Below are 26068 nucleotides of genomic sequence, written 5' to 3' on the forward strand. Positions count from 1 at the left end.
TGAACAAGTTCTGCAGCTCACATGTTCAACAGCAGCTCTGCCAGCTGATTGGTTCTTTCATAACTAGTGACATCAGTACAGTTCTGGTACTGAGCAGCATGGATGCATCAGAGGATTTTGCTGTAGTCGGTGTTCATGATGGATTAAAGGCAGGACAGGATATATAATCCATCACAAATGATAGTAATACCATAGATACTTCACTATACATTCCTACCAGCCTGGTACGCAACCTTTATCTTCTCAAAATGCACCAAACTGATGCTTTTAAATATAAAATATCCAAAAATTTCTTCCTGGGGGACATACACCCAGACCCCCTTAGAGTGGTTCAAGGTTTATCATAATTTTATCATTTTTCACCCCTGATCTTTTTCATGTCTGCTCTTTCATGTCTTACACCTTAAGTTCAAGTTTATTTATAAAACGCCAAATCACGACAAGAGTCTTCTCAAAGGCCTTCACACAGTAAACATTCAAACAGGTCAGGGGTCTCATTTGTCAAACATTGTGTAGAATCCTTACTAAAACCGTACTTAAGCTCAGCAAAAAAAAGTACTTAAACCAAGTAGGTTTGTGATCTATCAAACATGGAGTACGCACAGCTGCACGCAATCTCCGCTTCATAAATCAGAGACTAACGAGAATGTTTCTCAGCTGCATTTTAGTCTCATCCCGCCCTCACCACGCCCACTTACTGCCATAAATAGTCAATGCAAAGTGCCTTGTGGATCTCATGCATATACATAAGCCGGCTGTTGCAGCGCTCCGCCAATGACGATGGTGACCGTAGATCAAGGAAGCGCAATTTAACAGAAGCAGAAATTGAGGTACCTGTGGGTGAGGTGGAGAAATGAAAGGAAGTGCTTTTGCAAAACAAATAAGAGAAAATCCACGGAGTGGCACAGCGTTGCTGAAGCCGTCAATGCTGAGTTCTTCAGAGAGATCTGTGGCGGATATAAAAAAATGGTCCAATCAGGATTTGATCCCCAGACTCCCAGATGAAAGTCAGGCATGCTAACCAGTCAGCCAAACTGGGATCTCCCTGTTCAAATAGCCAGGGCGTATAATCAATCAGGTCACAGTGACAGGACACAGACTGTCAGAGACGCATGACATTCTGTCTCAATCTGTCCCCCTGCTGATATTCTGCATTCCGTATTCTGCGCTTCAGGCTGTGTGTGTGTGTGTGTGTGTGTGGGGGGGGGGGGGGGTCTTGTTCTGTGTGAAAACGAAGCAGTACAAGTGATAACGCTGCAGGATTTCATAATTGTATCTTCTCAGCAGCAGCACTGGAGGTGTTCTCCATGTCCAACATGTGTGTAAGCCAGGTCCTTAGTCAACTTAAAGTTGCGCACATTTTTCCGCTAAGTTTTCTTTCATATATCCCAAAGTTTGTGTGGAAAGTTGCTTACGCAGTTTTCCGACCCCGTTTTGTGCGTAAGCAAGCTTGATAAATGAGGCCCCAGCAGCTCATCTCGAACAAGGCCAGTGCCAGAATGTGTGCTCTCATTTCTGCCACACAGATCAGGTTGAACCAATAGGGGGCAGCACCCTCTGTCCTCGCCGTTCTAAGGACACGTCACTACACTACATCGGTGAGGGAGGAAACGACATTGGACTGAAAACCAAGTAGCCAATCAAATCGGCAAGAGAGTATCACTGACGTGCATCTAACCAATGAACGAACACGCAAAGCTGCGTAAGTGACGCGCTTACGTATAGTGAAGGTAGTGTAAGTGAAAACTGAGTGGCAGGAGCGGAGCGGGTGAGTCGCATCAAACATCAAATGAACTTGAGTTTATTCAGAGCCGTTAGTAAAAATGTGAAGAGATGTTGTGAGATTCGAGTTGGTCTGAGGAGGAGTGTGAGAATGAGCGTTTATCTGCGGGTTTCATACAGCAGCTGCTAGCAGGTTAGCTTAGCAACACACTTCCACACCAGATGGGTGAGAAAGGCGTCGGAACCAGCCGACAAGTTCCGCTGTGGGTCCAGGCGCGTGCCTGCTTACGCTAACGTGTCCTGGGAATTACCAGTCTGGAGAAGTTGATAGCGGCCAGTGTTTTCTAAGGTCTGCCCAGACACGTAGCATCAAATGGAGCTTTTAGGTTTGTGGTTCGGGTTCCTGCTGTGGAGAAGATGGCTTTAATGTGAACTTGATGGGCTGAATCCCTGCTCCAGGCGCCCAGGATGGCTGTTTCCGGCTTCATGACGCCATAACTACTGCGTGGCCTTACGTGGTTGGGCTGAGCATGGAGGTTGCCAGGTTTTTCCCAGGTTCACCACAGCTGCTGCGTTTGTCTCCTAACAGGCCAGCTGTCTCTAACCTCGCCATCATGACCAAACTGGGCTTCTTGCGTCTTTCCTATGAGAAGCAGGACACGCTGCTGAAGCTGCTCATCCTGTCCATGGCTGCTGTCCTCTGTGAGTCTCCTGTCACTCAGCAGCATTAGTCCTCTGTTGGATGGACACACACACACACACTGTATCATGGTGCCGTTGTCTTCCTCCCCAGCCTTCTCCACCAGGCTCTTCTCTGTGCTGAGGTTTGAAAGTGTCATCCATGAGTTTGACCCGTAAGTGCTGCAAGTCTGAAGGTTTTTATCCAGTAAAGTAGTGTCTGCAGACTTGTTTTGTCTCCTGCAGGTACTTCAACTACCGTACCACCCGCTTCCTGGCTGAGGAAGGATTTTACAAGTTCCACAACTGGTTTGATGACCGGGCCTGGTACCCTCTGGGTAGGATCATTGGTGGCACCATTTATCCAGGTGAGGCCTTCATGGGTGTTTACCTCTAATGCAGAAGTTACTCAGTGGGTAATCCTCCCGTTCTCTCCTCCCCCAGGCCTGATGGTCACCTCAGCTGTCCTCTACCACGTTCTACATTTCTTTCACATCACTATTGACATCCGTAACGTCTGTGTGTTCCTGGCTCCCCTGTTCTCCTCGTTCACCGCCATCGTCACCTACCACCTCACCAAGGAGCTGAAGGTAAAGGTCACCGCTCTTCACATCCTTGGGCTCCTGCACAGCAGGTTTAAGTCTAGAGTCTGACTGACTTTACTTCAGCTGTGTGTTCTGTTCTATGACCCATTCTGGTCCAAACGGATGGAGTCATGAGGAGTTCACGGTGCAGTGGCTGCAGAACAAGCTCACGGCTGATGTAGATGTTGGTGTTTTGTCCAAAGAGCAGGATGTTAACATGTAGACAACTTGACGGAAGCTGTTTACTAATTTAACTCTGAAGCAGCTAACAGTGGGTCTTTCTAGAATGTAAGGCAGTGCTCTGGTGTCTTCTGCTGGTGATGGTCTCACCACTGGTGATTCATGTCTTCAGGACGCAGGTGCTGGTCTCCTGGCTGCTGCCATGATCGCTGTGGTTCCTGGTTACATCTCCCGCTCTGTTGCTGGTTCCTACGATAACGAAGGTACCAGACCTGCGATGAGCTGGCTCAGATCATGTGACTAAAAGGCTTCCCCTTTTAGTCACATGACAGGAACGCCATCTGTGTGACTGTGATGTCATCGTTGGCATCTTTGGGCTACACCTATAGCTGGATCATAACTAGGGTTGTCACGGTGTGAAAATGTAACCTCACGGTTATTGTGACCAAAATTATCACGGTTTTCGGTATTATCGCGGTATTTTTTTTAAATGTGCTACATTTTCACACAATTAAATAAACCCTGTATGTCAGGAATATATTGTCCTCAGTTTGTGTCTAAATTTTGCCTAAAATGTGTTATTTTGTAATTATGTTGTTTATTTGTTTACATTTTTCCCCTTTAGTCTTTAAAATACCAATATTTGCCCATAACTTCTTATTTTTTATCTGTTGTCATCATTTTAAAAATATTAGATCAGATGATACTCAGTACTCAAGTAGCCTTCTAATCAGATACTTTTTTACCCTTACTTGAGTAATAAACCCTATATCAGGAAAATATTGTCCTCGGTTTGTGTTCTTCCAGTGAGCTTTGCAGATGTGGGGAAATGTCATCAGGCAGTAATCATTGTTAAATTCATAATTATTCTCGGAGAGAGACCAACTCTTATCTGCCCCTGGGAGCCCCGTAATGCATAGCGTCATTTCAACATGGGGGTGTCCGTGACACGGTTTATATGCAGGTAGCGGCGCTGCGGCTGCTTTATGTAGCGACTCGTTGCATTCTCCCTCAACCCAAATACTCGGATCACGCATTTTAGCTAAAACGCTAACGTTAGCTTGCCTTGCGTTGACTGTAGAGTTGTGAGTGATGGTCATGCAGATGTGTCATGAGATTTGAAGCGTTGCTGCCTTTCTCAGACACTTTTTCTGCACGTGCTGCAAACAGGATAGCCGTCTTCTATCAGCTGTCCCTCGGCATTCTTCAAATATCCAAAATATACCCATGCTTCCCACCTTGTCTTCTTTGAGGGATAATAAATGTCCTGAGCGCTGCCGTCTCCTCCTTTGGTCATTATTTCAGCTTTAGCTTCAAGAAAGTTTTGGTTGTAAACAACAAAGTGCGCATGTGCCACCGGCAACTTCAGCAGATGATACGGTGGCTGGTAAGGGTCACCGCGCCTACACCGCAGCCACGGTAACCCCCAAATTCCACTACCTCCGCTCCGCTCCTCTCCGACACGAACGCCGGAGCAAAATCGGTCCCGTTGTAGTCAATCAGAGCTATTCCACTACTGCGGCCGTGCTCCGGCAGTGCAGCGCCGCCCTCTGTTCCGGCGTCCGGCAAAAATAGAATCGATCCTATTTTTGCCGGACGCCGGAACACCTCCGCAGTAAATGGACAGAAATCACAACGGCCCAACAGGAAAAGGAGCAAGCACAACTTCCGTTTTTCACAATAAATCGATAAACAAAAGGCGTTTTTTGTTTCATATGCACAGGTTTAACAACTTTTAACAACTATCAATGGCGGCTGAAGTTTAAATGCACAAAAATAAATACAGTTTCCGCTATCGAAGTAGTCACACTTTGTTGATCCAAACACTGCTGATCTCTCAACACAAATGATGGGCAGATTAAACAGCTCATGCCGATGCTTCTCCCACACAACGGGTGTTTGGATCTAACTTCCGCCTTTATTGCTCGGACTGTATCGCAAGATCTTGAAAATCCCGCGCATGCTTGTTTGGCCCCCTCAGGTCTCCGCACCGGAGCGGAGCCGTTGTAGAGCGGGTACCAGTAAAAATTGAGTTCGGAAGCGAGCGGCTGCGGAAGGCGGGGGCGGACCGCAGCGGAGCGGAGGTAGTGGAATTTAAGGGTAACCCACCAGGATAATATAGTTTTAAAAAACAAGACCGTTATTATTGTCAATGTTTTTACCGGGGTTTACCGCTACACCGGTTACCGTGACAACCCTAATCATAACGTATTTAAAAGGGTCTAACGTGACTCTCCCACTCAGGTATTGCCATCTTCTGCATGCTGCTGACCTACTACATGTGGATCAAAGCTGTCAAAACCGGTTCTGTGTACTGGTCGGCCATGTGCGCACTGGCATACTTCTACATGGTAAGGAGGACTGTCCTGTTACCTGATTCAGTTCAGAGGTGGGTACAGTGTGTGTGTGTGTGTGTGTCTGTTCAGGTGTCCTCCTGGGGAGGCTATGTGTTTCTGATCAACCTCATCCCCCTCCACGTTCTGGTTCTGATGCTCACGGGCCGATTCTCTCACCGTATCTATGTCGCCTACTGCACCGTCTACTGCCTGGGCACCATTCTGTCCATGCAGATCTCGTTTGTTGGTTTCCAGGTGAGGAGCAGCCTCCTGCTACAGCAGCATTTAGTTGTCTTTTCTCTGACGCTCGCTCATTTGTCCGTGGTCTCTGTCTGACGCCAGCCGGTGCTGTCGTCGGAGCACATGGCAGCCTTCGGGGTCTTTGGCTTGTGTCAGATCCACGCTTTTGTCGACTACCTGCGCAGCAAACTCAACGCTCAGCAGTTTGAGGTTCTGTTCAAGAGCGTCATCTCTCTGGTGGGCTTCATCCTGCTGTCTGTAGGTGCTGTTCTGATGCTGACAGGTAGGCTACAGGTGGCTACAAAGGTTCTTCAGACATCTTTTACTTTATTCACATTTGTGATTCTTCCCTTTTCACTGGGCCTGTCTCAGGTAAAATCTCTCCCTGGACCGGTCGTTTCTACTCTCTTCTGGACCCTTCTTATGCCAAAAACAACATCCCCATCATCGCCTCCGTCTCCGAGCACCAGCCCACCACCTGGTCCTCCTACTACTTTGACCTCCAGCTGCTGGTCTTCATGTTTCCAGGTGAGTCAGCAAAAGTGAAACGGTACTGTCTGTCTGTCTTCCTGCTTATTTGTGCTTATTTCCTTCCTTGCAGTTGGTCTTTACTACTGCTTCAACAACCTGTCCGACGCCCGCATCTTCATCATCATGTATGGAGTCACCAGCATGTACTTCTCAGCTGTCATGGTACGACCCGCCTTAGACCCCACCCCCGCACTGGCGTTGGAGGTTTACACCTGGGTAGCACCAGGATGATCAGATCCCTCCAGCCTGTCTGACAGGCTGTGATTGGCTGAGCTAAAACATTTCTTTTTTTGAATGTCAGGATGTGGCAGCCATCTTTATTTTGCACCGAGTCATTCTGTCACAGGAAATATTTGTGTTGCTAACAAGGCAGAAGCATCAGCATGCCTCTCAGGTGGAGTTGGGTGATGGATGGGAATATCTGAGACTGATCTGGTTTTCTAACACAACGATCTTCAGAATCCAGGTTTTTTTTACCGTATCTGGAGGGTTTTCAGGCTCTAACGGAGTCTCGTCGATGACAGGAGGAGGGTGAGCCCAAAGAACCCGGACTGATGTTCTGATTGGTTCATTTGTGCCTCCTCAGGTACGTCTGATGCTGGTTTTGGCTCCAGTCATGTGCATCCTGTCGGGCATCGGTGTGTCTCAGGTGCTGACCACTTACATGAAAAATCTGGACATTAGCCGGTCAGAGAAGAAGAGCAAGAAGCAGCAGGACTCCACCTACCCCATCAGAAACGAGGTACGTGTGCACCCGTGTGCGGGTGGGTAGCTTCGTCGCTCATCTCGGCTTCTTCTCAGGGCCGTGCAAGTTCTTAATCCAGCCTGTTATGAAGGTTTGTCCGTCAGCTGCAAAAACATTAAAACCCTCACAGGATGCTTGAGACGCGTTCCTTTCTTTTTGTGTGTGTGTGTCTTGTTTTGAGACTATTTTCCCATCGTGTGATAATCACTCAGAATCAACTTTATTGTCAGTGCTCCAGCGTCCTGAAGCATAGAAAATTATCTCCTTAGTACAGCCTGACCAAGGTTACACACAAACCGATGCAGGCAGACCACGAGAGCTGCTGTCAAGGCGCTCATTTGCTGCTAGATAGAAGACATGAGGATGGGGGGGGGGGGGGGAGGCATTTCCGTACTTGCAACAGGGGTTAGCTATGCTATGCAAAAGAACACCTCAAACATATAAACTCAAACTTCAGACCGTTCACAGACATGAGTCTCAATGGGTGGGGGTGGGGGGGTGGGGGGAGCTGGTATTTTGACTCTGTGACGCGCTTTGGTCGGTTCTGCACTGTTGTAAGGTGCTCTATAAATAAAGTTGGCTTGGCTACACAGTCTGGCCACTCACAGGCGTAGAGGCACATGAGGGGCGGGACTAGCCAGCTCAAAAATGACCAACTAGAAAAAGGCAGGAATGCTGACTGTACCGCGTGACGCTGTAGTTTATTAGCATCGATGTCAAAAATGGCGTCTGGCGTGGTTTTAAAGACGTGTCCAAGTCATGTAGAGCAGTGGGAAGAGGCGCTGATTGGCTCAGTTAAAATTTTTAGGGGGCGGAGTTATTTGACTGGAAGAGTTCCCCGACCTAATGGGCTGGCTGGTGAGGCTAGTCATCTGTAACATGAAGGTCACATTCTCATGAAGTCAACCGCTCCATGCCTGCAGCTAAGAGAAGGTTAGTGACCTACTTCTAGGGAAGGTGGGTTTCAGGGGGGCAGCAATGCCTGATGATGTGCTTGAGCTTCTTTCTCCTGGACGTAGGCCTGAAATTAAATTAGGAAGAATTGAAGCCGAGGCAGGAAAATGGACGACTGCAGCCAAAAATGGTTTTGGTGTATGTCTCATGAGGAAATGGAAATTTCACACGGTAAAAAGCTCCAAAAACTCATTTCTCACAATATGGAACCTTAGTTTAGCTATAAAGGTTCTCATTTGCCAATAACACGTTTTGGACCAAAAGCAATCATGCATTCAAAACTCGGCTTGTTTGCGTATTGACTGTAACAGCTTCATGGATGATGATGATGATGATGATGATGATAAACACCCGAGTGTGTGGCACTGGAGCTGGATCTGATTGGCTGGTAGGATCATGTACTGTTCTGCTGTGAAAACTCCACACCTTTACAGCAGCAGCAAGGACAAAAGCTGCACCTGTGGGCTCTCAACACACCTGTACATCATGTCTGACCTGAAGGCCCGGGTCAGTAACCAACCTGTTTTATTTACCCACCAGGTCGCCAGTGGGATGATTCTGGTCATGGCTTTCTTCCTCATCACCTACACCTTCCACTCCACCTGGGTTACCAGCGAAGCGTACTCCTCCCCCTCCATCGTGCTGTCAGCTCGGGGGGGCGACGGCAGCCGCATCATTTTTGACGACTTTAGAGAGGCGTACTACTGGCTTCGCCACAACACCCCTGAGGTCCACAGAATGACTCACAACCGTTAGGCTGGGCTCCAGTCAGACCAGTGCACTAAACCCTGTTTCCACAGGATGCTAAAGTCATGTCCTGGTGGGACTACGGTTACCAGATAACCGCCATGGCTAATCGAACCATCCTAGTGGACAACAACACGTGGAACAACACGCATATCTCCAGAGTGGGACAGGTGAGTCAGCTAACCATTGGGTTGCCTAGGTGTAAAAGGTGTTACCATGGTAATTGCGTCCTGCTTTGGTCTGCAGGCCATGGCGTCCACAGAGGAGAAGGCCTATGAGATCATGAGGGAACTGGATGTCAGCTACGTGCTGGTGATCTTTGGAGGACTGACTGGCTACTCCTCAGACGGTACGTCAATAAAAGCTTTAACCAGAATTATGGGCTGGATTCGTCTGAGACGGTGTCCGTTTCATTGACAGATTATTTTCGGGGGGGGGGGGGGGGGGGGGGTGTAGGCGAGACTAGACGAGAAAAAAAACCACTCCGAGTCCGGAGCTGACCGCTGTTTGAGCAGGCTACCGGTAATTATACTGATGTTTATGTCGGTAAGTCATATCTGAAAGGAGAAAATGTCCGGCGGGGAGGACAAGCAGACACATCTTGTTGTCTGATCATTTATGTTGTGAGGCGCCGTTACGGCTAGTCTCGTCATCGTTTGCTGTTCCAGCGGTGCTTTTGAGAGGAGAAACCTTCAGCCGGTCTAATAAATACACCTTCTTACCTTCGGTTTACCGTTGGAGAAATACACTTTATTGTTTGATGGGATGACATCACTTCCTGTCATGCTTACAAAACTACTGCCCATTTTACAGATTGTGTGTTTTGTTAATATTGAGGCGCAATGTCAAACAGTCGGTGTTCGTTTTGGTTATTTCAGTAATTGTTACAGAAACGATTATAAATGTCGAGTTTTATTGAGCCAAAATGTAAATTTTACAATTTCTTTACGGTTCCAAGTAGGTGTAAACATTTCCTTTACACAAGTTTTAAATAATTGCATCAGAAAAATCATACTTGCATTTTAGTAGACTAAAATGAGACTCAAACTAAAACGGATTGGATGACTAAATTGCGACTATAATTATTTTTACTTCTAGTCAAAAGACTAAAGCTAAATGAAATTTGGTCTGAGATGACGGCGTACGCTTGTTCCTGTTCCTCACAGACATCAATAAATTTCTATGGATGGTCCGAATTGGTGGAAGCACGGAGACGGGCAAACACATCAAGGAGCATGATTACTACACCCCCACCGGGGAGTTCAGGGTGGACCGCGAGGGCTCCCCCGTCCTGCTCAACTGTCTGATGTACAAGATGTGCTACTACCGCTTCGGACAGGTCTACACAGAGGGCAGTAAGTAACCCGACATCCCGGTGTGGGGGCTAACCGCTGCACGCTACAGCAATGGAGTAAACGGATCTTTTTGGGGGTCGTGTGCACGGCTAGCTTGTTTACACTGCAGGGTGGATGTTTTACCTCCATTAGATGTTGTAGCAACAAACTTTTAGGTTCTCACACATGCAGCAGATGTTTCTGCTGGAGTTGCAGCTTATTAAACATGGAGCTACAATGGTTTTTATGCCGTTTCCTGCAGAGAGGCCACCGGGTTACGACAGAGTGAGAAATGCTGAAATTGGGAACAAAGACTTTGAACTGGATGTGCTGGAGGAGGCCTACACCACAGAACACTGGCTGGTTCGGATATACAAGGTAAACGGGTCGAGTCTGTAGACATATGGTACTTAGACATCAGCGTCGGTACGGGACCGGAAATTTTTTCTCATAAGAGTCAGATTTGCGTTTTCGTTGCCGAGGCAACTCTTTTTCTCAGAGCTTCTCCCCAGCGGTCAGACTGGGACCGAGGCGACACTACGGACCGATTGGCCGCCTGAAATTACGCCGACCGCCTCCGATCTGCGGGGGCTTCCCGCATGCACGATTCATTTTCATGCTGGAAGCTGTTGAGTAATCTGCTGTCTGTAGCACTGTGTGTGTGTGTGTGTGACACAAGATCATGAGGACACACACAGCAAATTAATAAAATCATGTGGTTCAGAGCCTCCAACAGCTGCACAGCTCATGCCTGCCTGTGTTTACCTTCTAATGGAGGACACCACAGCCTTTCCCGTGCGTGTTAAACCCCGCCCACAGGCTCGGGGATTTCTGCATTTCTAAAGTCCTGGCCAGGGCAGCCGAGCGACGCGACCGCCTGGCTTCCCTGCGAGGCTGTAGCCGTGCTGGTAGCCTGTGGAGCTATAATGTGCACTGTAAAAGTAAAAGCAGCCCATCAGACTGCTGTGGTCGGAGCCTGACACGCTGGCTGCTTCAGTCAACTTGTGCTCTGCTCCTCCGCCAAGGTCGGAGATCAGCGGAACTTAAGCTAGATACTAACCTGAAGCTATCAAAGGTTTTTGGGCCCTTTTATCGGGGAAAAACGCAGCTGAGCGACTCCAAAGTGAAGGTACTTCTGGCCGGGGATAGGGGAAACCAGGCGCCGGCCTTGCCTCTGGGTGGATGGAGAGGTAGATTCACAAATCTGAGTGCAGGGCTGCTGCTGTTATAGAGAGAGACTGTACTGGAACCCAGGAAAACTCTTGTAAAACAGCAACAGCAGTCTTTGACCTTGGCGGACCAGCGAAGCCCGAGAGCCTCCACTGTCCTCGGTCAGCTTACCCTGCTCTAGTTTTGGTCCCCAGCAGCCACACCAATATGCTGTGTTTCAGTCCGTCTTTGACCAAGCAGTGTAAACGCACATCATACTCTCCTTTCAACCAGGAAATTACGTACAGAAACTACTTCCTGATCAAATAAAGCGGACTTCTTGGATGATCTCTTAAAGTTAAAAGTTAAAGGCCCATAGTTGTCAAACACACCGGTAATGTGTGGTGAAAATTGTCCCCCATTTTACGCGTTCCCGTAGGGAGCGGCGAGCTGGACCTTCTGGTGGTTCCGAGTCAGAACCAGAAGGGTTTGTGTGGCAGAGTCACATTAGGAAGCTGCTGCGGTACTTGGTGCAAGAAAAAATAAACGATAAGCAAAAGTAGAATTCAGACAATAAACACAATGAAATAATAATATAGGGAATCAATAAGTAGAGAAGCAGCTACTTTATACAAGTCAGTGTAGGTACAGGTCAGAGCGGGTCAGTTCAGGTGCAAACACAACACCGGGTCATGTGACTGAAACTAAGCAGCTGGAGTGGGCGGGACCACAATTGTCATCATGGGGGTCATCCATCTCACTTTTGATTTGCCAGTGATAGACCGCGAGGGTAACTTTGACCGTGCGGAGACACAGAGGAGGTGAAAATGTGATATCAAGTTCAAAGAGAAAGTGCTGATTATGCTGCAGAACACTCTGGGGAGCAGTAGGTGCTGTAAGAACTAGTCACTAGTCGACTTCACCGCTCTAGTGACTTGTTATGCCTGTCATCGACTAGTCGCTGTCACGTGATAATGACCGGCAATATGCTGTCCACGGAAAAGACCGCAGCCTGCTGTCAGCAGGTGACAAGCTCCTGCGCGTCAGGAGGCAACGCGCTGTGCCAGAGCGTCGGCACTGACACCCGCCGTAAAACGGACATTTAACCAAATTGTGACATTTACCCTCTTGCAATTTAACCTTCCCCTCACCCCCATCCTAACCTTAACCAGCTTGTGCATGCAAAGCTCTGATCGTTGACGCGCTCCAGACATCTGCGTCCTGAGCACGGCCACAGTAACATTATCAAATCAGGTGTCACCACCTCAAAAACTAATTTAACACGCGATCGTTCATGTCAGCTCATTTCCTTTTATGTTTTCTGTCTTTTATTCTTTTATTTGCGCCTGATGCGTTTCGCTGCTGTGGATCGCGGCGCATCACCTGTTTTGTCCTCGGTGACGCACCTAACTGATGTGGCCGGCGAGCACTCCGCTGTTGTTGCGGTCGGTAGATCTTTTAGAACTGCAGTTCAAAGGTAACTCATAAGGTGAATATATATGAACCCAGGTAGCAGTTTTTCTTTAGGATTGAGAGGAGATGCAGGAAGATAATAAACAGGCAGGACAGAAAAATAGTAACAAGTTAGTTTTTGTACCTGGTGGTTGCAACAGACACCACTGAAGGTCATCAGAAGTGAGGAACAGAAAATGAAATAATTATTTTAATGTTTAGAGCAGCAGGAACTCTGAGAGGCAGCAGGTGCATCAGTGAGTTTGCGGCCGCTGTGCAGGGGGTGGTGGGGAGGGTGGGCTGAAGCAGAAACTACCGTTGTTAAAAGAAATGTTTAACTTTGCATTAGTTCATTTTGCTCAAATAGAAATAGAGGCCTGCCTCTAATTCTGGCCCTCCTTCCAATAAAGGCCCTTGAGCTTGAGTAAAATACAGGACCGGGCCTGTATTAAAGGCTTTATGGTATTTCTGCTGTAAAAATGTCATTTGAACATGGGAGCCCCCTAGTGGATGAAGATGGAACTGCTACTTGTTGGAAGCTGTTCTAGTTGTCCGGGGTTCCTGATGCAGGCGTTGGATATCTGACCCCATTTCAGTCATCCTGTTTGATTCGTAGATGGATGCTGAATGAATTCATGTTTTTATCAAGTTAAATCTGATCTTGGATATAGCAGCTGTTTCTGAGTATCGCCACTTTATATTATGGTCTCACTTCATTTTATTTTGAATCGTCTTTTTTTTTTGCACCAACCACTGCAGCTATTTCCTAATGTGAGTCTCCCATGTGTGGCAATAAAACCTGATTCTGAAACCATTCTAGTTTCTTCATGGAGACACATTTTCATGTTGAACTAAGTCCATAGTAACTGTACTAGGATACTACATGACTTTTGTCTTTCAGGTCAAGGATCTGGATAACCGAGGTCTTTCCAGGACATAGAGGTCTGAGACAGTGGTGAGGTGTCCTGGTGGTGCGCAGCACCGAACACCGTCCTCTGCTCTGCAGACGAGAAGGGAGAAGTACTTTTTATACTTTAGGAGGGAAACTGCATCCAAGAGACTCCTGCAAATTTTTTTTTTAGGGGGTGGGATGGAGATTAAAGGTCGTAACATAATTTACTAATGGGTGTATGAAAGCTGTTTTCTACAATGTGGTTAATAAAGGTGAAAAATGTGATTGTTTTTGGTCTAATAAACAGACATCAGATTTAGTAGTGTCTTTAATGGAGAAGATGTCCACCTCTGAGCACCCTCTGTCTTGTCCCACCCTCATAGCGTTAACAAAACAGCAGAAATCTAAGTAACAAATAACAAAACCGCAGAAATCTTAAGTTTAAAGCAGAAGTTAAAATCCGTCTCTTCCCAAGCAGAAGAAAAAGCTTCATTGTTCAGGTTAGTTAGTCCATAAGCTTCAAGCCCTCTTCACGGTCCTTGGTCGGGCAGCTCCTGCAGCAGCGCTGGGTTCTTCCTATAAACGTAGGCGTTGGGATCGTCATTCAGCTTCACCAGCTCGGCCAACGACGACACGCACGGGTCAGGGTCCACCAGCATCGCGGGCAGATGTGACAATTTCCGCTGGATGCGACAGGAACGACGCACGGGTGTGAGAAACTTCAGGTCTTTGATGTTGCTCTTTCTGGTGGAGGTGCTGGCCTCGTCCATCGTTTTCTTCACACTAAACATTTCAGCAGAGTGAGTGAGGGACACAAAAGCAAACAGGTGGGCTACAGACCACAGACATCACCTTTGTAGGAAAGGAGTCGTCTTCACGCTGTACTTTATTACTGAAGCGCTGCTCATCTCTGGCTCATCAGCAGCCACCTTCATGTCAAGCCCCAGCTGTTCACTGCTTTCCTCCAGTTTCACACGAGTTGGGTCAGCGTCACATCCGTCTTCCACCTGTGGAATGTCTTATAACATGAAATAAATTAGATTTTCATTCATCTGAATCATTTCTTCCTGTCAGGGTGAATTTAGATGCCACGCCAGTGCTTCCTTATGGGAAGCAAAGCGCCCGCCAACACTCCCATTCAAATACACCCCGCCCCCACTCGGGGAGAGCGCTTTCCCTCCACATGCTGAAAAGCAGCAGCAGCTGGGATTTGAACCCTTTAATAGCGAACTGCATTTATTCTCAAACCAACTCACCATCACTGCACCCGGATGGTGTCACCATGGCCTCCAAGGCATCACAAAGGTTCATCACAACCTGTTAAAGAACAAGAGAACTTTGGAACGCCACATGGACTTAGCTACCATATTGGACATGTTCTGATGGAAGAAACGGACATCAGCTCCATCAGCACAACTGACAGAAAACTAAAAAAGGGAAAAACAAAGCTTACATCATCCACCCGGTCCTGAGGATCAGCATCAGAGCTATCGAGCAGGTCCAGCGTGGTGTCCTTGGTCCCGGGAGCATCGTCTGCATCATGCGCAGAGGCCTCGGACTGCAGATTGTGAGTGTGGAGTTCAGCGGCCATCACTGGAGCTGCAACACTGAGCTGAACTTCAGCTTTAGCAGGAACTTTGAGTTTTGAAGGTGCTGCCATCATGGCCGGTCTCTTTAGGGTCTTCCCCTTGGACGCTAGCCACTCGGCCAGTCTGGCCCTGCAAAGCAAACGGGTGGAGGTTACACAGCTGAGAGACGCAAAGCAACTTTGAGTTTGTAGGATTACGGTACCTTCTCTCTTCTGCAGTCTCCATGGAGCATCTGTACTGGCTCAGGGTGCTCGTTACGGCAGGCTTATGAACCTCCTTGTCTACAGCAGGAACCTTTGGCTTCTGATTGCCTCTTGGATCAACAGGAGCTACATTTGTGTTTCTGGATCTGGCAGATGTTACGGTTCTGGCAGGAGGCTGACCAGAGCAGACTCCAGCACGACGGCCATTGACGGAGCTGGCCTTGGTCGCCAGAACAGGTTTATCAGAAACCGACTTGGACCTGATTAACGCAGGGTTCTGCAGGCCGTGCCTCGACACCAGAGCAGCAGATTGGGACCTGCTCTTCTTGGCAACATTCTCAGGCTGTGGGTTCTGAGGTTTGGGATCTGCTGTGCTCAGACTATCGCTAGACTTCCAAAGGAAGCCGATCTTTGACTGAACCACCCTGCCCTTGTACGTTCCCAGAGCAGACTTTGATGATGGAGCAGCGGTTGGTGGTACTGTGGCGGCTTTTTGGTGCTTCGCTGCCTGCTTTTGGAGGACCTGGCTGTGTGTTGGCCGTTTGAACTCTTTTGCATTAGGTTTTATCTTCTTCACGGCATCGCCAGACAGCGCCGCTCTAGACGTGGTGTTCCCTCGCAGCTGGAGGGGAACGACAGAGGCCTTCCCCCCTCTGCTCCCTGATGGCTCACCACCACCTGCAGGCTGACTGTTCTCCTTGTTCCCCTGAAGCAGATACAACAGCACGCGTTGGTCTGGAGGACTCACAAACAACTAAACCTTCTAACTTACTTTCTGCTTCGCGTTGTTCCGCCGTGAACTGGTGACGCCGTCCATTCTGTAGCCTAGAAACAGAAGACCATGACACCATCAGACCACAACTGCACGCGCTGTCTGCGGGGCGGGACGCTTCTCAGGATCGTAGAGCTGTGTTTTTGCTAAACGTGACGCAGCTAACATCTATACGTTATACGTGACAGGTCTACAACTGACGTCAGTAAAATAAGACAAAAACAGCAAAGAAAAAACGGACGCACGGGCTTGTGCGATAAAACCGTCCGTTACTCTGTACTCACTACCATCAGAAGTTCTCTTACCTCTGTAGAACGATCCGAAATGACCCGGTACGAGCCTCCGTAGCGCACTACTCGGTAGGAAAACACGTCGCTGTTCTTGAAGCAAACGGTTCAGTTTGACTTGGCGCCGCTGCCTTGCAATTGGTTGCCCAGTCTCGCGAGAACTTAAAAGGAGCCAATGAAAGAACGCTAAACTCAGAAGGTGGTGAGTCGAGGAAGGGTTGAGGGATGGTTCATATCCCATAGGTTTGAATGTTTGAACCCAAACAGAATTCCTGAACTACCGGACCGAACCCGCCTAAAGTGTCCCGGCTCTGACCGCCCCGGGCCAGTCACACAGCACAAGACTGAGTTGGTGTTGTCATCTCTGTCCGTTACTCCCGTTTTAAACACTGTCTGTCCTAATGGTGACGGTGGGACGAAAGCCTTCAACATAAAGGCTTAAGTCTTAAGAATGAGAAAACACTCAGAAATCCAGCATCGTTGCACAATCTGTCAACTTTTGTATTTTAAGTCAGAACATTGTAACGTGAGCACGTATTTCAGGTACTTATTGAAGGGGTTTAAAATAAGTAAATGTCTATTTACAATTTCTCAAAATTAGATAGGTACTCTAGTACATAATGACAGTCGCGTGACGACTTCGTGACTTTTATTATGAAAGTACAAGGCCGGAAGTGTCTGCCTGCGTAAGCAGCTAAGTGGCTAACGCTATCAGCCAAAAGCTGCACGACTAAACAAGCGCGTTCTTCAAGTCTTGGGATGCAGAGCCGCTGCGCTGTTCCGAGCTGCCCCGGCGGTAAAGCGGACCCGCAGCCGCTCTTCCGGTTCCCTCAGGATCCACAAAGGTAACTACTGCTAACACCGAGGCTAGCTAGGCATTCAAACGTTGGCAGATGAATGGAGTTTGAATTAAACCAAGAAAAGAACGTCATCAGCAGTCCACGCGCGGTGGGTGACGCGCACCCTTCTCCTGACCCCTCATGGATCTCACCTGGGCCAGTTTTGAAGGGCTGAGGGGTTCCGGTCAGCGGGTGTGGGTTACTGTGAGACTGGGATCGGGTTCTGAGGGGTTCCGAGTTCCGAGTCAGCGTCCTCTCCTAAGAGGGGCATCAATCCCTGGTTTCTGGGGTGTGGGCTTGAGGCTGTCCTGTGGTTACTGAGGTGGTCTGGACTGAAGGCATCACTGCTGCTGTTTGGGTGGTGGTCCCTTGGATGGACCTGCGTCTGATGTTGGGTTTACAATTCACCAGGGTGTTGTGTCCTTTGTTTTACTCTGTGTGTGCGCGCGTCAGGGGCACAGCTACCTACCTTTAGAGGGGTATGCAGGACCCCCCCCCCCCCCCAACACACACAGACACACAACACTCTTCCGAGCCCTGTCTTTTTTTAAGTGTATTAGGAATATCTTCCAGTTGGTATACCCCACCACGAGGTTTGCACCAGCACATAAAAAGGATCAGAGGCGGAAAAGGTGATAAAAATTATAACTACTCTTGGGGGGTCCGGGGGCATTACCTCTGGAAGAGACGTTTGGACATTTGATGTTTAAAAGCATCAGTCTGGTGCACTCTGAGGAAGTAAAGCGGAGTCACAGGCTGGTAGGGACGTGTTGTAAAAATATCGGTGTGTTGTCCTCCAGACAGAATCTACAGACGGCACCAGCAGGCACGAACTACCAAAAACACTATTAACACATCCAAACTCTAAGATGTCGCTGCCTCCTGTAGGCCCTCTCGTCGCGTCGAGGGGGCACACTGTGTGTGTGTGTGTGTGTGTGGGGGGGGGGGGGGGGGTGCGTGTGTGTGGGGGGTGGGGGTGGGGGGTGAGTGCGTGTGGGGGTGTGTGTGAGAGAGAGAGAGAGAGAGAGACTAGATTCTAATGTATTTTGCTGTCAGGTGTCAGACGTGGGCGGAGTCATGCCAGGGGACAAAGCTGGGGGACAAACCGGTGGAGCAGCTGTACAGGAACTACAGGCTGTGTGGGAAACACTTTGAAGCTTCTGCCTTCGACACGGTGAGTTTGGTCCTCAGGTCTCGGGGTGAGTGTGAATCAGACCAACGTCAGATCATGTTTTGCTACCTGGATGTGTTTTGGTTTCAGGATGCTCCAGGTAAAGTGTTGAAAGATGACGCCGTACCAACCATCTTTGACCCGCCAGCCCAGCCTAAAACTGGACAAGTGAAGCGCGGCAAGGAGACGGTGGGTGTTTTACATCGGGGGTGTGGCGTAAAACATCACTTTGTTTCTGTTGTTTAAAATGAAGACAACTAAATCAGACTTTGGATCCCTTCCTATGGGATGTTTGTTTGTGGAACGTGCTGTAAAAACATAAAAGGGTGTAAAGATCTTACTGGTACTTTAAGGTGGTTTTCCAGGAACGCCACTAGGAGCAACTCGGCCCGTCCACCATTTCCAAGAGCAGCAACGGTTCCATATTTTCCTCTACTTCTCACCTATAATTAGTCCCATCATGCCTCTGACTTAACCGTTTATGTCATGGGTCCATGGTCTGAGCTTCTTAAGTTCAGGTGAAACAGTAAAAAAGAGAATCCAGTGCAAAAGTCTGATTATGTCAGTAACAGCTCGGCCTGAGAGACCATCTAAAGGCTCAGCAACCTTTTGCAGGTGTTCCGGATTCATTAGCTGATTAGAGTGTGGCACATTTACCGCGTCCACCGGTCCGGTCCAGATGGCGCACCAGTAGGGTTTGTTCACACACACTTCTCAGGAATGCGTGTCTTCGAGCATGTGGGCGGGGCAAAGGCATGTGGAGAAGTCTGTGGTGTCGAAGCGGTCGTGAGCAGTGTTGCTTTTGGAGACTGACTCTGATATTGCATCCAGCTCTGCTGTGTGTGCCCTGGCCAGCGGGCCATTATGGTACATCTTTTGAAGCCAAAGAGGAAGTGGCTAAAATTGCAGTTCCGCCCTCATCCACTAGGGGCTGGCAACAGAAGTGAGCAAATCCTCATTGACTCCCATGTTAAAAAAGCCATTTTCACAGCAGAAATAAACATGCTTACAGTCTGGTTTAAAAAAAAACATTCTAGGTTTAATAGATCTAGTTTACACACATGACAACTCTGAGGGGGTGAATTTTACTGTAACTCTTCTGTTTAAGTGAAAGTTAAGCATCCATGTGACTTCAAAGCTAGCTCCAGGGAAAAAGCCTCGGCTTCATGTTAATAGATTTTCGGCCATTTTGACCTTTTGAACTTTTATGTTGCCCTTTGTGTGTTCTGGTTTGGATGTTAATCATGGGATTAGTTGGACAAAATGGCAAACTGTGGTTACTGACTGCACTAACAGACCATCCAAGCAGTTTCTGCTTCTTTTTATCAGTAAGTAAAATTATATATCAGTACTTTATTTAGCTGGTTCAATGGTGGGGTGTGTGTGTGTGTGTGTGTGGGGGGGGGGGGGGTCATTGAACTACTTGGTCAAACATGTTAGTGAGGCTGCTGGTTGGATGAGAAACTGATGCCCGTCTTCTGTCTCCTGCCCGAGACGAGTTGCTAGAGCAGGCGGCTGGCTGTTCGCGTTTCCCGGGGCAACCGACACGCAGACCGGCTCCGATGCCAGGTTGTAGTCATGCTGGTCAGTTGTGGATTTCTGAGGGAGATCACAGAAACACAGCAGCTCTTTTAGTTGCTGCTGCTTTATTTCTGAGTCGCTCAAGACCACTAATGGGGAAATTTCTCTGCGCTCACCATAACACTGCTTGGTGTAAGATGGTTGAAATCGGTTGACATGTAATGTGTTGGTGTGACTGCTGGGTATCTGACCGAGGATCGGGCTTTGCTGGTCCACCGCGGTGAAAAATCCGCGAGTCCACCGTTCTCGTCTCCGGTCGGGAGCGCGACACAAAACCGTGAGCCGAGTCCCAGAGTCGCATGTGTTGACAACGGTGGATTTTTGACCGCGGTGGGCCCACGAAGCCCGATATCCTCGGTCAGATTATCTAGGTATGAATTTGTTACTAAGTAGGCCGGTGGTGCCTTCACGTTGGACAGGGGCGTGTCCAGGGAGTGGCCTGGGGTAGCACATGCCACCCTTGGAATCTGACTGGCCACCCCAGGTGCCACCACACTAATTTACTTTTAAATAGGCTTTTCATTGTTCACAAAAGGCTTGGGGGTAAAACAAAAAAAGCATAACCATTGGTGCCACCCATGCACAATGTCATGCCTCACCTGGGCCACCCCATTTTAAAAGATCTGGACACGCCACTGACGTTGGACTCATTCTACCACACTTTAATTTCTAAAAACGCCCAGAAGCTTCGGTTTAGCATGTAGCTAACATCCCGCTGCTCTTCGACCATGGAGAACGAGCTGATCTGTGAATACTAAACCATTTCACAATATTCTAATTGTGTGACATTGTGAATGTGGATTTTCATCAGCTGTAAGCCATAATCATCACAGTTATAATAAAGGCTGAAACAGCTGGCTTTGCGTGAGTGAGTCGGTCTCATAGACGACTTTATCTTTGTGAAGCTGTTATGGCAAATCTACAAACACCCTTCTACTCGGATATCTTCCCTGAATCGCTTCTGCGGGAACCGGAAATTCGCAAATCCGAAGGAAACGAGATAGCGCTAAACACCAGGCACCGTGACTGCAGAAGGTGATTTTCTTTTTGGGACTCTGATGGTTTTGTCCTAAAGCTGAGGTGGTAGCAGCTGGCTGTTTCTCCTTCTCTGAAATTATTGAGCGGAGAACCTCTCACACCACCAGTGTTCTGGTGCTGATTACCTGAGGGTGATGAGTGGATGACCCAGGGGAGTGCGGCGACAGCCGTATGGTCCAGTGGTTGGTTTGGGTCAGAAATGCGTTATGAGTAGGGCCCGACCGACATGCCGCTCAGGAGCCCGCAGGTACGGTGTGTGTCACTCACTCTGGTTAATCCAACAGGGAGCCGGCTCCGAGAGCCGTTTCTTTAGCGACCGACACATCTCTACATCATTCCCTTTCCTAATGTCCTGAAGAATGGTCCAGAGCACAGGCGGAGTGTTTAGCTAACCTGCAGGAAATGTCAACGATGGTTATCCTGAAAGTAGCTAAGGGTTACCAGAGATGTTACTGAGGTGTTCGCTAGGTACTTTTAAGATTTAAAAAGTCAAGAAGGGGGTCTAAAAAGCTGTTAGAAATAGCGTCAAAGTCGCTAAGTTGGCAACACTGTGAGGAGCGCTTCATTTGCTACTCAGGGCAGCGCAAGTGGGAGGAGCAAATAATCGGCTTGTTTTGTTTGTATAATCATTCAAAACTCAGATCGTAATTGTGATTCAAATTCGATTAATTGAGCAGCCCTAGTGTAAACTAGATAATTTAGACAAAAAACATGTTTTGGTACCAGGCTGTAAACATGTGTATTTCTCCTGTGAAATTGGTATTTTTAACATGGGAGTCGATGAGGATTTGCTCGCTTCTGACACCAGCCCCCAGCGGATGAGGGTGGAACTGCAATTTTTCTTACTTCCAGGTTGAGACCACTTTCTGATTTGCATTGTGGGGGCTTGATGTGTGCTGTGACGGTGGCTCTACCCCCCAAGGAGTGGAGCCACACATGAGTTCATAAAGCTGGCGCCATCTGCTGGATAGGTATTGCAATATCAGCCGTCTTTTTGGCCGATTTAATGACCCCAATATCGGCCAATATATCGGTCGGGCCCTAGTTATTAGTGAAGGTTTTTAGACAAATGTCAGAGAACCACTTTATTGTTATTTTTATCTCCACTTAATATTCATAGCTGTTCTGTTGGAACGTTGTCAAGAGGCCTGGAGAAGGTTTTAAGCTCATTTGTTTGCCATTGTCACTTTAAGCTGGTTGAACAACTGATTTAAATGAACTTTTGCACAATATTCCAATTTTCCCAGCTTCACATATATTACAGCTTTGATGCTGTTCAGGTTAAAGCCTGCATTTGTTTTAGAATGTTTAGGTTTGACATCATCAACGTTTTCCCGTCTCTTTATTTTTCAGCCCAAAGATGAAGATGTGGGCAGCAGTGACAGAAAGAGTGAGTAGGAATAATCTTATGTTTAGTTACTGAGAGTTAAACAGAAGGGGCTACAGCCATTAGTCACACGCCACTAAATCTGAGTCTCTCTTAGGAATCAAAAAGCCACAAGCAGAAGCCCCTCCGGAGGAGACCCAGAACCAGGATCCAGAAGACGACCAGAAGAAATATCTGAAGTCTTTATTTGAAGTTGTTCTGCTGCTTGGAGAGCAGGGCATCCCTCTTTCAGGAGCCACTGACGATGGAGACAAAAGCCTTAAGCCAAGCACCTTTCAGGCACTGCTAGATTACCGTATCAACTGTGGCGATGAGGTGCTACGGAAGCGGTACGACTCGCTGAAGCCCTGCTGCTTCACGGAGGATTTGAGTGGTTTGCTGGAGGTGTGTGAGGAGTATGTGCGCAGTAAGGTGGTGGAGGATGTTATACACAACGGCTTTTTCTCCTTGCTGACCGAAGATCCGGTAAAGATCTCTGGACAGTGGTGCCTTCCCGTCTTCCTTCGTTATGTGGACCCAACTAAATGCCAGCAAGAAAGGTTTGCAGGGTTCTTGGCCTTCAAAGCAGAGGAAGATGACCTAGCTGAGACGATGTTGTCTGAATTGGTTGAGAAGTGGGGCGTAGATATGGAGCAGTGTCGAGGACAAGCTCACTCCTGTTCAGGGCCACATTTCAGTAAAATCAAAGCATTTGCTGCCAAAGTGACTGAGAAGTATCCAAAGGCGGTTCTTACCTTCAGATCCACCCACTCGCTAAACGTGTCACTAGTCGGTAGCATGGCAGTCTCAGGGGTTCGGCTTGTCGTGGCTACCTTCAAGAAGATAGAGTCGTTTTTCCGTCAGTCGCCTCTGATGCAGCAGGAGTTGGATCACGCCATTTCTATCTTCTATCCAGACAAAGAAGACAAAGCCAAAGAACTTAAGGAGATCTGCAAAAGTAGCTGGACCAAAGGACACGATGCCTTTGAGGTGGCTCTGGAAGTCATAGAAGCACTGCTACTTTGTGTGGACAGCATCCACGACAATGAGGACATGAGGTGGAATGACCAAGTCACCCACAGTGCTTTGGAGATCTCTAAAGCATTGACAGATTTTGAGTTGATCATGGCGCTGGTTGTGCTGAAGAACGTCATTGTGCTCACCCAGGCTTTTGGGAAGAACCTGCAAGGCAACGCAGCTGATGCCGTTTTAGCTGCAGTCAGTCTAAAAGCTGTGTTGCGTTCCCTGAAGGAGATGTCCGACAACATTGACGTGTATCACGAGTTCTGGTACGATGAAGCTGTTAATATAGCTGCAGCCATGGAGATCCCAGTCAGGGTTCCTCGGTCCTTCTCGAGGAAGTATCGAGGTGAAACTGGAAGCATTCAGCCTGATGGCTACTACAAGGATCACCTGTCTGTACCTGTGCTGAACCACGTTATCAAGGAAATGAATGAGCTCTTCTGTGAGAACCACCTGAAGGCTCTGAGGTGTTTGTCTCTTCTCCCTGAAGTCATAGCGCAGAACAAGTCCACGCAGCCTGAAGAGGGAACCGTAGAGTTGTTTAAGGAGGACATCCCAAACGCAGGAACCCTGTCTGCTGAACTGCACTGCTGGTTGGTTAAATGGAGCAAAAAAGGCAAAGGCGAGACCTTCCCGTCCAGCCTTTGTGGGACGATGCAGCTGGCTGATGTGAAGTTCTTCCCCAACATGTTTGCCATCCTGAGCATCCTCAGCGTCCTTCCTAGCTTAGCTCCGGAGGACAGCTGTGATGTAGCATACAAGCGTTTCAAGGTGTACCTGGAGAACACCCCCGACAAATTCAGATCCAAAAGCCTCGCTCTTCTGAACATAAGTTATGATGTTGACTTTGATCTGGATACAATGGTTGAGATGCACCTGAAGATGTTCCCCGCTGGGCGAGAGGTTTCATGAGCCTCCGGACTGGTTCAGCGGTACGTGATCTAGGGCGGGGTTCTGTAGGCGGGATGTTGTGAAGTTGTCTTCAGTCCTCCAGATGCTGATAAAGTTACGGCTGTAGAGTTTGGTTGTTAGGCTGTTTGAGCTCACATCTGGATGACCTTTAGCTTATTCCGGCTCTAAACGGGCAAGTAAATATATTGTAGGGTCTGTTGTCATTGTTTTATACGTTTGATTTCTGAGCAGGAGATATTTACACTTGTTAAGATCTGAAACTGACTCTAATGTTCTTCACTGCCAGCATTTGTCACCAAGTCTTTAGTGTCTAAATGTTTCTGTTTGTGAATAAACGTGTAGGTTTCTGCTCTGAGACCGGGTTTCTAGGCTAGATGTTAGCGGACTTGCTCTAGCATTTGATCACCTCTCCTGAAAGCTGACATCAAGAATAAAGATTTGAATCCGTTTTACCTGATTTGTTCTGCTTCCTGGGCTAACCAGCTGATTCTGGTCATTTATACAACAAGCATATCATTTCCTGGATGAATTCTGAACAAGTTTTATGAATAGAAGTGAACATAGACCTATCTGAGCACCTTAGGTTTGTTCTAGTGAATCCATGTAAAACGAAAGGGTGCTCGCTGCAGAACCACAAATCATCATCACCTTTATTTATAAAAACACTTTACAGACATATATCATGTCACCAAGGTGCTGAACAAGACTAAACTAAAAAAGATAAAAACAAAGAATATGTAGGAAACCAAATAAAAAAACAGCTAAATACAAAACATCAGTTAACACACAGATTTAAAAGCCAGATTATAATAAAGAGTCTTCAGCGCCTTCTTATAAACCTCTACTGACGTGGAGAGTCACACAGATAATGGGAGATCTTTCCATAATTCCGGGCCTGCTACCAAAAATGCCATGTCTCCTCTTGTTTTGAGCCTAGTTGCGGGAACTATGAGCATATGGTGACTCTCTGTGCTGAGCGAACAACTAGGTATATATTTGGCTGTAACAAGTCAGAGAAATATTCTGGTGCCATCCCGTTCAATGCCTTAAAACCAATAAAAGAATTTTAAAATGCACTCTAAAACCAACCGGTAACCAGTGCAGATCTGCCAGGATGGGTGTCACATGATCATATTTCATTTTCCCTTCTAGGAATCTTGCCACGGTGTTTTGCACAAGCTGAAGACGAGCTACTGTACTCTGTCTCACCCCAATTAAGACCGAGTTACAGTAGTCTAAACGAGAGGTGATAAACGCATGCACAACAGTCTCGAGGTCCTTTCTAGTTAAAAATGACTTCACTTTGGCCAGATGTCGCAAGTGGTAAAAAGAGGACGATACAACCGCAACCACATGTGCGTCAAAGGTGAAAGCGTTATCTAATGTCACTCCTAAGTTGACTGCCGAAGAACGTAGGTAGGCATTCAATCCAGTTTTGATCGCTCTAAATCACGATGTAACCCAAACAGCACTGCCTCAGTCTTGCTTTCATTCAGACATAAAAAATTGTCCATCATCCATGACTTAACTTCAGTTAGACAGCGCATTACGGTAATAATGGGACAGCCGCTTCTATAATCCAAGGGTAAGTAAAGTTGCAATCGTCAGCATACATATGAAATCGAATTCCATACTTCCTCATGATGTCCCCCCAGTGGCAAAATGTATATCAAAAACAATAGTGGTCCTAATATTGAGCCCTGTGGGACCCCCCACCGCAGGTGTGTGAATCCAGAACTGAAC

At 47.7% G+C, this 26068-nt stretch overlaps 3 protein-coding genes across 5 annotated transcripts; 2 read left to right on the forward strand and 1 right to left on the reverse strand.

Moving 5' to 3' along the window:
* Nucleotides 1–1682: 1682 nt before the first annotated feature.
* stt3a (STT3 oligosaccharyltransferase complex catalytic subunit A) lies at nt 1683–13863 on the forward strand. Of its 2 annotated transcripts, none has more exons than XM_015960172.3 (18): nt 1683–1768; nt 2312–2424; nt 2516–2576; nt 2647–2768; nt 2845–2990; nt 3337–3427; nt 5409–5515; nt 5591–5755; nt 5843–6023; nt 6113–6268; nt 6342–6433; nt 6858–7013; nt 8511–8699; nt 8771–8887; nt 8964–9066; nt 9884–10072; nt 10314–10429; nt 13554–13863. In XM_015960172.3, the coding sequence occupies exons 2-18, from the start codon at nt 2337–2339 to the stop codon at nt 13590–13592; spliced, it is 2118 nt and encodes a 705-aa protein (XP_015815658.1). In that variant the 5' UTR covers nt 1683–1768; nt 2312–2336; the 3' UTR covers nt 13593–13863. The 2 variants fall into 2 exon arrangements, with proteins under 2 accessions (XP_015815658.1, XP_054586410.1); XM_054730435.2 differs by lacking the exon at nt 1683–1768 and adding an exon at nt 1798–1915.
* On the reverse strand, nt 13860–17510 carry si:ch211-266i6.3 (cytoskeleton-associated protein 2). Of its 2 annotated transcripts, none has more exons than XM_015960174.3 (7): nt 17387–17510; nt 16109–16161; nt 15336–16042; nt 14998–15262; nt 14801–14861; nt 14397–14562; nt 13860–14327 (listed from the first exon to the last, which is right to left on the reverse strand). In XM_015960174.3, exons 2-7 carry the CDS (start codon nt 16151–16153, stop codon nt 14075–14077), a joined length of 1497 nt encoding a protein of 498 aa, XP_015815660.1. In that variant the 5' UTR covers nt 16154–16161; nt 17387–17510; the 3' UTR covers nt 13860–14074. The 2 variants fall into 2 exon arrangements, with proteins under 2 accessions (XP_015815660.1, XP_015815659.1); XM_015960173.3 differs by lacking the exon at nt 17387–17510 and adding an exon at nt 16414–16714.
* On the forward strand, nt 17047–24777 carry thap12a (THAP domain containing 12a). The gene is made up of 5 exons (XM_015960171.3): nt 17047–17240; nt 18291–18408; nt 18496–18594; nt 22378–22414; nt 22509–24777. Exons 1-5 carry the CDS (start codon nt 17155–17157, stop codon nt 24323–24325), a joined length of 2157 nt encoding a protein of 718 aa, XP_015815657.1. The 5' UTR covers nt 17047–17154; the 3' UTR covers nt 24326–24777.
* The last annotated feature ends 1291 nt before the right edge of the window (nt 24778–26068 follow it).

The sequence above is a fragment of the Nothobranchius furzeri genome, chromosome 10 (genome assembly GCF_043380555.1).
Source record: "Nothobranchius furzeri strain GRZ-AD chromosome 10, NfurGRZ-RIMD1, whole genome shotgun sequence".
NCBI lineage: Eukaryota > Metazoa > Chordata > Actinopteri > Cyprinodontiformes > Nothobranchiidae > Nothobranchius > Nothobranchius furzeri.